The sequence below is a fragment of the Notolabrus celidotus genome, chromosome 9 (assembly GCF_009762535.1).
Source record: "Notolabrus celidotus isolate fNotCel1 chromosome 9, fNotCel1.pri, whole genome shotgun sequence".
Lineage (NCBI taxonomy): Eukaryota > Metazoa > Chordata > Actinopteri > Labriformes > Labridae > Notolabrus > Notolabrus celidotus.
The window spans coordinates 10,662,105-10,674,259 of NC_048280.1; the positions used below are offsets into that span (position 1 = coordinate 10,662,105).

The following is a 12,155-nucleotide window of genomic DNA, read 5'->3' on the forward strand; positions in this document are numbered from 1 at the left end:
AGATATTGCACTGGAATTCAAAGTATTGCACATATATGTGATGTATCACAGGAGTCTTTAGTGGTTTACAGTGTGATTGTTCATGAGGGATACGGCCTGAGGGAAGAAGCTGCTCCAGTTCCGGGATGTTCTGGTGCTCAGAGTTCTGAAACATCGGCCAAAGGGCAGCAGGTCAAAGAGGTGATGACCTGGACCTGGGTGAGCTTTTGAGGACTTTAAGAACACAATTTCCTTGTTGGTAGGAATGGTGTAAAAGACGTTGCTTTTTTCTGCTGGATTTGGAGAAAAGGTCATAATACCCATCGGTACTCATTGGTAAGTGGAGTAATTTGAGACTATTGTGAACTCTCTGCATTTTCCAATGCCTTTTTATCAAGCAATGTTATTATTCCCCTCGTTCCCATTATGACGGACCAATCATAGCTAATCTCCAATCCTCTGCCCTGATTGGTTAACGGGCGGCCCCTACTACGTCCTCTAATTGGTTATGAGTCCGGCACGATCATAACTGCACACGCCGAAGGAAATTGGTTGGGAGGTATATTGACATTCAAAGTCCCTCTCTCTGAACAGATTTTTACTCTGTGACTACCAACAGCAGCTTAAAATGTCACTCATAATACTCTAGAAAATAATCTGGACTACTGAACCAGATTTTGATCCCTCTCAATATTCCTGAACAGCCTTAAAATCAAATTTAGACCTAGTTACCTGCCACTTGATGGGGCTCTATGACCATAAATATAGCTACAGTCATAGACCGGCGAGAGAGCAGTTCTTCAACAGATTAAGCTGAGTTTGGTCAGGCTTTGACGATATAGTGTAGGCTATAAGTATTTGTAATAAAAATATAGATGCATGCAAGGTTATATACTAAGTAAACCCCTAAAAAACACTTCAACAAAACTAGCTTTTCTTGCAATCATTGGAAATAAACTTTAACAATTAATTAGTTCTTCATTGAAAGCTTTAATTACCACAAAAAACATTCAGATGCTATAATGGAAGCTATTCCTAATACACTGTACTTATCAAATAAGCAGCTACATACATAAGAAGCTTTCTCATGACGCACTGATCTGATAAAATAAGTAGACCAGATTAAATACAAAGCAAAGCAGCACGTTTTTCACTGCAATTTATGGCAATACACTTTTCTAAACCCCTAAATCCTGTTTGCATGACCACAAACATATCAGAGCCTTAAACATTATGGCCATTTATAAAGAGGGAAAGCAATAAGACATTCATCATTATCTTTACTTTACACTCTTTTATAGCAGCTTGAAAAGTTTCATTGTTTTAGTATTTCACACATGCTTTGGTATCACATCCTGCCATTTAGAAAAAAAACAGGACAGATCAGCAAGATGCAGTGAAACTGGAGAGCCAACTGAGGTGTTGAATTAAAGAGGAATCATGAAAAGTAGTATTTAACTTTGAAGAAGCTGTAACTGACAATGTCTGACTGCAGGTGGCTGCAGGTTTTGTTTGACTCCTGGATTTAGATTTAGATCCAAAATAAAAGACAGATGTGATGTCAAATGTGGCGAAAGCCCAGCGAGATCAGCCTCCTTTACACATTCAGTCCTCACCCTGTCATTCATGAGGAGTCGGTCAGAAACTCTGGGTTTATCATGGTACTGACCTTGGTTATGAGAACCACATTCAAAACAGTAATTTCATAATTTTAGAAACATTGCTAAGGTAAGAATAAATCCTTCTGACCAACATAGTAAAACAGATGCTTGCTTTAGTAAACTCATATGGTCTGGGTTAGGCTCTTAGTGACTCCACCTTGACCTGTCTCAGTCATTGATTTTCACTCTCCTTTTCTGCCCAACGTGTCTTTTATTCTTTTTCCAGTTTATTGTCAATTTTTGCAGTCTCAAAGTGTTTGCTACATAAAATTTAAGTATGACACACCAAACCTGATTGCAATCAATCAACATATATCCATTGTTGTTTTTGTTGCATCTGTGTTTTAATCTTGAAGCACTTAAAGCTCATGTTTATACAAAAGGCAATATGTTGAATAAAGGTGAGTTGGACTGAGTAAATCAAAAGTAGTTCTGTCAGAATGCAGACTGAATCCCTCTACAGCATGATTATTTCTACTGTAGGTTGTTAGTGTTGGCAGTACTTACGTTAATAGGAATCATACGATTATGAAAAATTCTGGAGTCCCTTGTAAATCAGAGTTGACTGTGTGATCGAGGGCTGCTGCTTGCTTCACAATTTCACTATCTCCTCAAAGATCTCTAAGAGCTTTGAAATCCTCATCGCATCCTGTGATGCTGCAGAGGTTACAGATGTCCTAAGAGTGAGTGAGCAGCTCTGCGCTTCCTTGCATCACCTCATCATTTGAACTCTGGTACCCTCTGGAGATGCAGCATCGGGGCACCTTCTGCTATGTTCACTAAAGCATATGATATGACTATTAATACATGGGGTAAAAATAGGACAAGTTATTTTGGACGTTCCTGTATCACGCACTGCCTCGCTCTCCCCCTTTGATGAACATATTTTTAATATTAAGGCCAGTTTTTTAAAAAGTCTAATTAAAAATATGCATAATTTCTTTTCAAGTCAGTTCAAGGCACAATGAATCTGGTGGATGGAGGGATTGGACTTATTTGGCATTATGTCCACAGTGGGAACAAACACTGTGCCTTTATTCTGTGCGTTCTTACAGTATGATACATTTTGCATTTTAAACAACACTGTCTTGTTAAATATATTGGATCTATATGATTGGGGTTTTTTTAATCATTCAATTTGGGTTTCATTTTTATTTTATAAACACATTCAGAATGAAAGGCAAATTTAACTCGCGTTCTAAAATATACTGAAATATATTATAGAAAATGGACTATAACTTATATTCTGGAGTGACAGAGCAGAGGGTTATGCCTGGATAAAGAAGTCAATCACTGAACAGTATAATGTCTTTATGGCTTGTTGACCTCACATCACCGTTAAATGCACTGACCCAGTGCGCATTGAAACCTGCAGCATGGCTTTGTTTTCACAAATGCTTAACATCCCTCTGGATCACAGGTACCAGGAGCTGCTGGGGTGGCAGGTGACACTTCCTGCTGGTTGGTGGACGCTGATGTATGTACACAAAACAGTGGTGTTATTGTAGCAAAGACCCCTTGCGTGAGTGCGCCCATTCTTCGCCTCATCAATTGAAACCGGTCGGCGAGCTAAGCTGATGGTCTGGCAGCGAGCCAGCCAGAGGGGACGATGCTTTCAAGGGGGGGAGGCTCGCCATCCCCCCACAGCCGGGTCGCAGCCTTTTAAATATTCCCATCTATGCGCTGAGGGGGAATGTGAGCTTCCCAGATATGATAATGAGCAAGCCGAGATATTTGAATTGTTTATATAACTGTAGGGATAAAAACACAAGTGATAGCGCGCTTTTTTGTTGTTCCAGTGCGCTTCCTTGGATTATAAACTGCGTATTGTTCATTTTTACACATTGTTCAAATCAGGTTTAGCAGCAAAGGTGTGAGCAACATGACCTTCATGCCAGTGCCAAAGCTACTGGATACGTTTTATGGCGTCAGTCATGCACACCCACAAGGGTTAAACACGCGCAACGTGAGAAGCCTACTACGACTTCATTCAGTTTTGCCACGCCTTTCAACGTAAACAAATGGGGGCTTGACCAATAAGATGCACGATAGATCAGCCGATGATCAGATGACTGAAAAGGAGAAACTATTTAAAACTCTAATCACACACTTGATGCTAGTTTATACATTTCTTGAGCGGTGCTTTAACAAGCGCACCAGAACGCACCACCGGCTCTGTTTCTCTTTGTCACCACTGGATCTAAACTCTCTCACCTTCATATTGCGCTACAGCCGGCAAAACAGAGAGACATTTTATATCACAAGGAAGCTTTTAATTCCTCCACACTCTCCTGTGACTGAGAAATGAATCATAAAGCTCTTTTACTGTGGATTTTCCTACAGTGTGCCGCCGCGCTCTTCTCGTCTGCTCTTGGGGAAAACGCTGTTCTTAAAGGTAAGAAAGTGCTTTGTGTCTTTTGTTCATTTATGTGTTTCATAAATGTATTCCTCGGCTTCTAAGGGAAGTGTCAAAACCTAATATCAACCATGGCATAGTAGCGCCAACACGCGCTTAAGAAAAACTGTGACTGAAATGTAGAATAAGTTGCCCTAATCTCTAAAGTCCCCACATACACTGAGTGATTAATGTGCATTTTCTAGACTAATAGGCTGAATCACAATTCATAGCAAGTGTGGCGGAAAAGTGAGTGAGCCAGAAAAGCGGGGATGGATTCAAAAGACGTATCGACGACGTGTCCTTTTTGGGAGTGCAGCAGCTTTGACGCAAAAGCTCCAAGTGGAAGACACACAACGCCACGTCTGTGTGAACTAGGCAACTTGGAAAGATGTTCCGCTGAATCCGCGTTTTACCACGGACCGTTCAGCAGCGTCTTTACTACCCAGCTGAAGTCATTTTGGTGTGTGTGGCCAGCAACCAGAGGGTGTTGAGTTCATTTAAATTCAGATCTGACGTTTGTCATCTGCACAGTCTAGACTGGTATTAATTTATCCTCATCCCCACCAAGAAACGAGCACAAAGAGAACTCACTCTTCCATTACTCAGTGTTGAAATAGTCCCTTTTAAAACCAGTATTAGCATTTATCATCACGTCTTTCTTAAAATATGTCTCTAAATCCGCAGTGTGCCTGCTGCACATTCTTTAATCGTCCCATTTTAGCCTCAGGCCTGAGCGCACCTCAGCGTTTTAAGTGTGGTATAATTATGAAAGCTCAGGCAGCAACTGCGTCAGAAAGAGAGAGGGACTGGAGGATTTAGAAGATGAGAAGAAGGGGTGCAGTGATATTTTGGCTCTGTGCCTGAGTCTCCGGTACAACTTGCACCCAACCGGCATTATTAGATCAGATGTTGGCTGTGAAAGCAGTGATTGGCTGCTTCAGCCGCTCCCTGAGAGTGTGAAAGGTGATTGGCTGTGTGGTGCTTGGCTCATGGTTTTGAAATTGAGTCATAAAAAAATGTAAGATTCATCCCCCATTCATTGTGAAGATCAGAGAAGAAGAAAATAAAGATGTGTAACTTGAGCATTGCATTAAGTGAATGTATTTTTCCTCCTCAGGTGAAGACAGTGGGTTGGAAGACTTGTCAACAGACAGCAAGGATCCATATGGCGGCGTCAGGTACAACATGAGGAAGAGTTTAGATCTGGAACAGGAGGGCTGCTACCTGCTGGCCGGCAAGAAGGAGTGTCTAGAGGAGTGTGGCTTCAACGCTACAGCCAAGACTATCTTCATCATCCATGGCTGGACTGTACGTATACATTTATATCTTCCTGTTTCTCTCTCTCTTGACAAACTGGGACTTGTTAAATGTACCATAAAGGGAAGTGTGGTCTCTCTTACCCCACACTGCTTTGATTGTTGGAATTTATCATGTGGACGTGAGCTAGCTGAGAGCAGGGTATCACGGAGAGGTCATCAGGTTAAAGAACGAATGAATGAATGAATAACACTTGTTTTTTTTTCCTCTCAGATGAGTGGGATGTTTGAAAACTGGATGCACAAGCTCGTGTCTGCAGTGATGCAGCGGGAAACGGAGGCCAATGTGGTGGTTGTTGATTGGATATCAATGGCCCAGCAGCTATACCCAGATGCTGTCAACCACACCCAAAACGTTGGCCTCAATATTGCTTCCTTGATCAACTGGCTTCAGGTGTGTACATTCATTTCTGCTCCTCAAACCCTTGTGAAATTAGATTACACACTTGAAGAATCCTCATATGAGGGATCCTGAAACATAATGACACAGATGCATCAATAGGTTTCTAGTGAGTTGTTACAAAAAGTAACAATCCCTACAGTGGCTTTGTATCAGCCAGTATTTACGCACTGTTGACGCTGCTTCTTCTCATCAAACAAAGCTCTCTTTAGTATGTAGGGCAGATGGATAAATAGGTCTCCATTAATTTTCATATGCGCAGCGCATGATCTGTCAGTGAGGTCAGTAATTCTGAGTGACAGAACAGCAGCTGAGTACCTGCAAATCCATAAAACCTGTCCCCCTCAACCTTTTGTTTGCATGACAGAACTGTCAAAATGTGTCTGAGGAGGTGTAATGGCATGCTACATATCCAGACTGCTAATTTAAGGTTACCCAGAGGCAGCAGCTCAATTTCTTTCTGGGACCTGTCTTTGCAGATTAGACTCATAATATTTAGCCCACTGAAGTACCTCCTAAAATCAGTGCTCATCAGAAGTTTTAATAAGGATCACGGTCTTTGTAATTCTTCTGAGGCAAGGAGAACTATTCCCATTCAGCGGGATTGTCACAGTATTGGACAGGGCAGCGAAAACTGCATGTGAGGAGAGATTCAGGCATCCTGCCATGTAGTTGTAAATGTAGACAAAGAGTGTTTCATGGAGACAAAGTGAGACAGATGGTGCAGGCTCAGTTGCGTGGTGGGGACTGTCAGTAGATTCTGTCCGGGGTTAACTGAGCTTGGCTCAGCTGCAGGCACGACTGATCATCGCTGGCTGAAATCCAGGATTTGCTCAGTTCGGTATCGTGGTCGTGGTGGCATCTGCTGACGTGAGCCTTTTTCTCTCTGACAGGATGAGCTGCAGCTTCCTCTGGAGAAAGTTCACCTGATTGGATACAGTTTAGGCGCCCATGTAGCCGGCTACGCAGGAACATACGTACGGGGGACAGTCGGCAGAATCACTGGTGAGTACATTGGAATATAAAACTCTTCTTTGAAGAGGTCGCTGCTTCATTTTACTGACCCTTTCTTTATTTCCAATAGGTCTAGACCCAGCAGGACCAATGTTTGAGGGTGTAGAGGAACAGAAGCGACTCTCCCCAGATGACGCTGACTTTGTAGACGTTCTGCACACATACACTCGAGAGGCTTTGGGTGTCAGCATCGGTATCCAGCAGCCGATTGGGGACATTGATATCTACCCAAATGGTGGTGACGTGCAGCCCGGCTGTGCTCTGGGTGACGTGCTGGCAGTGGCTGGAAGTAAGTTCTAAAAAAAAGAAATGCCTTTCTTTTGGCAGCATTTTAGCTACAAAACCACAATTTTGCTCAGTCTTTCAGTTAACCAGGTTAATTCTATTGTAATCCTATACAAATTCGCTAACAGTCCACATTTCTTTGGTTTTAGGTTTTGCATTTACAATAAACCTTACCCGTCTACCTTTTTTTTCTCCAGATTTCATGGAGGTGATGAAGTGCGAGCATGAGCGTGCTGTGCACTTGTTTGTGGACTCTCTGATGAACAAGGACCACATGAGCTTTGCCTTCCAGTGCACTGGCCCTGATCGTTTCAAGAAAGGCATCTGCCTCAGCTGCCGCAAAAATCGCTGCAACAACATCGGCTACAACACCAGAAAAATGCGAAAGAGGCGCAACACTAAAATGTACCTGAAGACACGTGCTGACACTCCCTTCAGTGGTGAGTTGAAATAGGATGCATCATTGCAGCCAGCTATCTTTTACTACAACTATTTACTACCTAGATTGAACTGATAAGTGACACTGCAATAATGTATCTTCAACCTCTTTATCTAACACGTTTTATGATTCAACGGTTGGCGGTGTACTCTACTACTGTACACAAATCGATAGTGGTTCAAGCACCAACTCTGTTTTGATGTTTTCTTTGAAGGGTACCACTACCAGATGAAGATGCATGTGTTCAACAAAAAACGGGCAGATGATGCAGATCCCACCTTCCATGTCAAGTTATACGGAGCCCACAATGACACACCAAACCTATTTGTTGACGTGTAAGTGCAAAATCTAAATTCTTTGTGCTAAACCAGTCTAAGAGTGCACTACAGTGTATATATACCCACTACAGTGATACAGAGGGGAACACAGACTGCTGTGATATAAATTTGGAATTTGAACTTTGATGGCACTAACCTTTTCAAAGTGTCAGCCATGTAGGTTTGTTTAGCAGAGCAAGCTCAGACTGAGGGAGGATCTCCTGTTACTTTCACTTCAAGTTTCCTTAAATGCTAATGCTAATTTAAAGTCATTTTCACACTCTTTTGTTAAATTTTTTTTTTGTTGACTTTGCATTTCTTTTTGTAAGTTAGCAAGAGTTAAGTTAAGTTTCTGGGCACTTGACTTATTCTGACTTCCTTTTTACAGCCACGATAACACCATCGGTCTGAACCTGACCAACACCTTCCTGGTTTTTACTGAGGCTGATATCGGCGACTTACTGAAGATCCAACTGAGCTGGGAAGGAGACTCTGAATCCTGGAACTCTCTCTGGAAAAACCTTAAGAAGACTTTCTGGGCCTGGAACACCAAACCTCCCAAACCTATACTGGAAGTCCGCCGTATTCGTGTTAAAGCTGGAGAAACTCAGAGGAAGTAAGTAGAGGGAGGAGCTGTGTTGACACCATCTACTAAAATTATTTTTTCTTAAAAAACATGTGCTGACATTACTTTTATCTTGTCAAAGGTTTACATTCTGCGCCCAAGACCCATCAAACACTGAAATTTCACCGGGGGACTCCATTACTTACGTGAAATGTCGTGATGGCTGGGAAGTGAAACCAAGAAAACGGTATAATATCTTGATATTCATGCATGAAATTATATGTTCAAGAGAAGCTATCTTTGATGTTTGATGATCATACTTGGTAAATAAAACTTTAATATTTTGATCAACAGACTGGCAGTGTAAAGAGTCAGCACTACCAACAACCAATGCACCATCACCATGGGGGACCCAACATGGATCAGAGAGAGGCACTGCCTTCTCTTTATTTGAGCACTTTTTGTAGGAGGAGGAGGATTGATCAGCGCACGGTGAAGGGGGCTTGACTGGACTCTAAACTGCACCCTGAAGGTTTCCATTGGTTTCTGGAAACATGGGTCTATCCAGCCTATGAGGCAACTGGCAAAGGAGGCGCAGGTTGGAATCAAGAGGCAGTCCTGAATTGTGTTGAGATTGCCGGCGGAGCTGCAAAACGTTCCTTTTGTGTGGACTAGTGAGGTAGAAAACAGATCTGTGCCAGTGGACATACACCAGCAAATGTAGTCACTGTACTGTATATTTTTAAATATCTTTTATTTATAAAAAAAAAACGGAAGCACTGCAAGACCAATGTTATTTATCAGAGCACATCCCATAATGAAGCATGTGTTGAATGCATTTCTCTTAGATGCAGTATTTTTGTGTGTATGTTGTGTGTGTTAGATGTGTGGGAGTTTGTTTGTGCTTGTTGTGACCAAGACGTGTGCCTTTCTGCTGAGAGATTACTGATACACTGTATAACTGAAGGACGTCCCTGATCTCATTGCACAAAGTCTATCTGAGGTTTTGTGCGTAGTGTTACTGTTACTGTTATAAGGCTTATTTTGGGGGTGTGTTTATGTACATACTGTAAATAACTTTTTGGAAAATAAATTCACGTTCTTTGTAAAAAAAAAAAAAAAAATGGTTCTGCTTTAATTTCTCACAAATCTCTGTGAAAAGATGTAAAAGTGCACTCTTGGTTGATTGGTATCTTGGTTGCCAGTAAGTTTCCAGTAATCATTTGCATTACGAGACCATTTCCTTTACTTTGAAAATGTACATTTTAGTGATTTAAATAAATCACATGGCTACTTTCAACCTAGAAATGCAAATGAAAGCCAGGTGGGTAACTCAAATGTATCTGGATTTGACAGTGACAATCCTCTATGAAATACAACCCTGCCATTGCTAGGGATCTTCATGCAAACAACAAACCACTAATTTGAAACTGATGTTGAAAACTGTATGCCTCAACTCTTACTGACATTGGGGTTTGTGAAGGGAAAGGCCAAATTACTTGTAAAAAAAACATGTAAAAAATCTGGACAAAGACACCGCATTTATCTTCATGTAGCCCTGAGAAACAATGTCCCAGCCCTCAACAATCACATCTCAAATAACAAAGCTTTTGTTACACGCTGACCTCTTTATCCAATTAAGGGCACAAGAACGTAGCATCCATAGGTTTTGTTTTTTGTTCCGTTTGAATCATGTCTCAACTTGAATACATAGTATTTACCTAGTTCCCTAAGCATGTCGTCTCATTTAACAGAAGCTCAAATTTGCACTCTTCTAGACCTGTAAGCTTATGAACACCATGTTCCAACACATCCTGACTTAACTAGAAATCCACAGAGTAAGTGTTATGGTGAAACACCTTCACTTCTGGCAATGTTTTTTTTTTTAAGTATCAGTATTCGCCTGTTTAGACACGTACTAAGATCAACAAATCATAATCCAATTTGTCATCACTATAAAAGTTCTGTATCCGTCTGACCAATAAATCAGGAATGCCATCAGCATTCCTGCGCAGTAATGACACATTAACATTTGTTGGTGCATGAAGCGATGAAGTAGTTGTGTCCCGCTGAGCTTTTTTCTCAGCTGATGTCCCACTTTAACTTTGTGCCAGAAAAACTGGATCACAGAAAGTTGAATAAAATATTGTGTGACATGGTGCTCTGTCCTATCATCTTTCAGTGAAATGCCTGAAAGCGTAGTAAGAAAAGTGATGGCTCATAATTAGTTGTTGTGGCTTCTATCTTCTAGTGTGAGTGTCCCCTGTTAGCTTAAATGCTGCATGTTTTCTGCTCCTGTTTTCTAGCTGTAATTATCCTCAATGATCTGCTCCTCTCTTGTGTGGATCTCATTGCAGCAGTGACCCATTTTTCTTAAGACAGGAAACCTGCAGAAACACCACAAGTCTGCTGCTGCTTAGAGCATGGAGCTGTCATGCCCCCTCACTAACCAACGTACCACCCAGTGTTGGTTTGGTGACTCACCTCAGTTTGTTTTATAGTCATGAAGAATTCTTAATGCCCTTGATACCAGCTGTCTCCCACATATAAAAAACCTCAACCTCTTTAGTCACAATTTGGCTGGACAGCAAAGCCATTCTATAACTGGAACTTCTGTGCTTTCGCCAGAAAATACATTACAGCATCAACCCACCAAGATGCTGTTAGCTTGTTAGCACTGCAGAAAGGAACATCTGAGTGTTTTGATAAAGTAAATTCTAACTCAAGGTTGGTTCACTATTTTCTCAAAGAACTTATCTGCAAGTTTTGTGAGGAACTTTTTTACTTGCATGTCATTATTGTTTCTATTGAATGTAAAACTTTGGTCAGGTGACTGCTAGTGGTCATCTTTGAGGGGAGCACCATAACCCTTGACTCTGTTTAATTGTTGTCATGGCATTCAAAATGTAGCCCTCTTTGTCTTTCTCTTAATATCCATGCACTCCTGGTTGATGAAAGCTAGCCCAGCTCTGTACAAAGGTGAAAAGATCTACCCTAAGCTAACGTTGAAAATCCATGAGCTCATCATTTATTTGCTCTGGCAGATGCATCTTGTCCTGTACTGGCCAGACAGATTTCCATTAACCTGATTCAAGTCAGGCCAATCAAATCAATTTACATAACATCATAAAGTCAAGGTTCTGTAAATGTGATTTCCTCGGCTACCAAGATGGCTGCTGTTTATGTTAATAAGACAAAATAATCAGAACTCAAACATATTTGGAACCCATTTTAGATTGAAAGACATGTTGTAGAAAGACCATCATAAGCACAAATCCAAATAACTAAATTTTCTGACACTGCTAAGTTTGTTTCCAGTTTGAATGTATTCACACTGCTACTAGCTTTATTTCAATTATTTCAAATGTATCAGTATTAATGATAACCGCCATAAAACAGAGGGAAGACAAAGAAGAAGCAGCAGCAGAAGAAGACTCAGTAAGTGGTGCTGGTGGCCTAGTGGTCTAAGCATCCCACGTATAGAGGCTGTAGTCCTCATCGCAGAGGTTGCTGGTTTAATTCCCGGTCCATTCAACCATTTACTGCATGTCCTCCCACAGTCTCTACTCCCCACATTTCCTGTCTCTCTTCAGCTGTCCTATCCAATAAAGGCAAAAAATCCCAAAAATATATCTTTAAAAAAAAAAGAAAAAAAGAAGACTCAGTAACCAGCCAGCTAGCTAACCTTTACAGCAGTGTGTGGCTATTACTGCAGTGCAAATCATGTCCAAGGAGAGGACAAACAAAAGCGAGGCTCTCAAGTTGGGACCAAAAAAGTTTC

The 12,155-nt window shown here is 41.3% G+C and overlaps 1 protein-coding gene across 1 annotated transcript; it reads left to right on the top strand.

The window, feature by feature from the left end:
* Nucleotides 1–3,711: 3,711 nt before the first annotated feature.
* On the top strand, nt 3,712–9,179 carry lipg (lipase, endothelial). The gene is made up of 10 exons (XM_034691254.1): nt 3,712–4,035; nt 5,156–5,346; nt 5,569–5,748; nt 6,648–6,759; nt 6,839–7,057; nt 7,251–7,493; nt 7,707–7,827; nt 8,198–8,425; nt 8,517–8,621; nt 8,729–9,179. The coding sequence occupies exons 1-10, from the start codon at nt 3,945–3,947 to the stop codon at nt 8,739–8,741; spliced, it is 1,503 nt and encodes a 500-aa protein (XP_034547145.1). The 5' UTR covers nt 3,712–3,944; the 3' UTR covers nt 8,742–9,179.
* The last annotated feature ends 2,976 nt before the right edge of the window (nt 9,180–12,155 follow it).

Coding starts and splice junctions, on each gene's coding strand:
- lipg (XM_034691254.1), top strand. CDS start 3,945: ATGAATCATAAAGCTCTTTTACTGTGGATTTTCCTACAGTGTGCCGCC. Junction 5,749..6,647: donor CCTTGATCAACTGGCTTCAG/GTGTGTACATTC, acceptor TCTCTCTGACAG/GATGAGCTGCAGCTTCCTCT. Junction 7,494..7,706: donor TGCTGACACTCCCTTCAGTG/GTGAGTTGAAAT, acceptor TTTTCTTTGAAG/GGTACCACTACCAGATGAAG.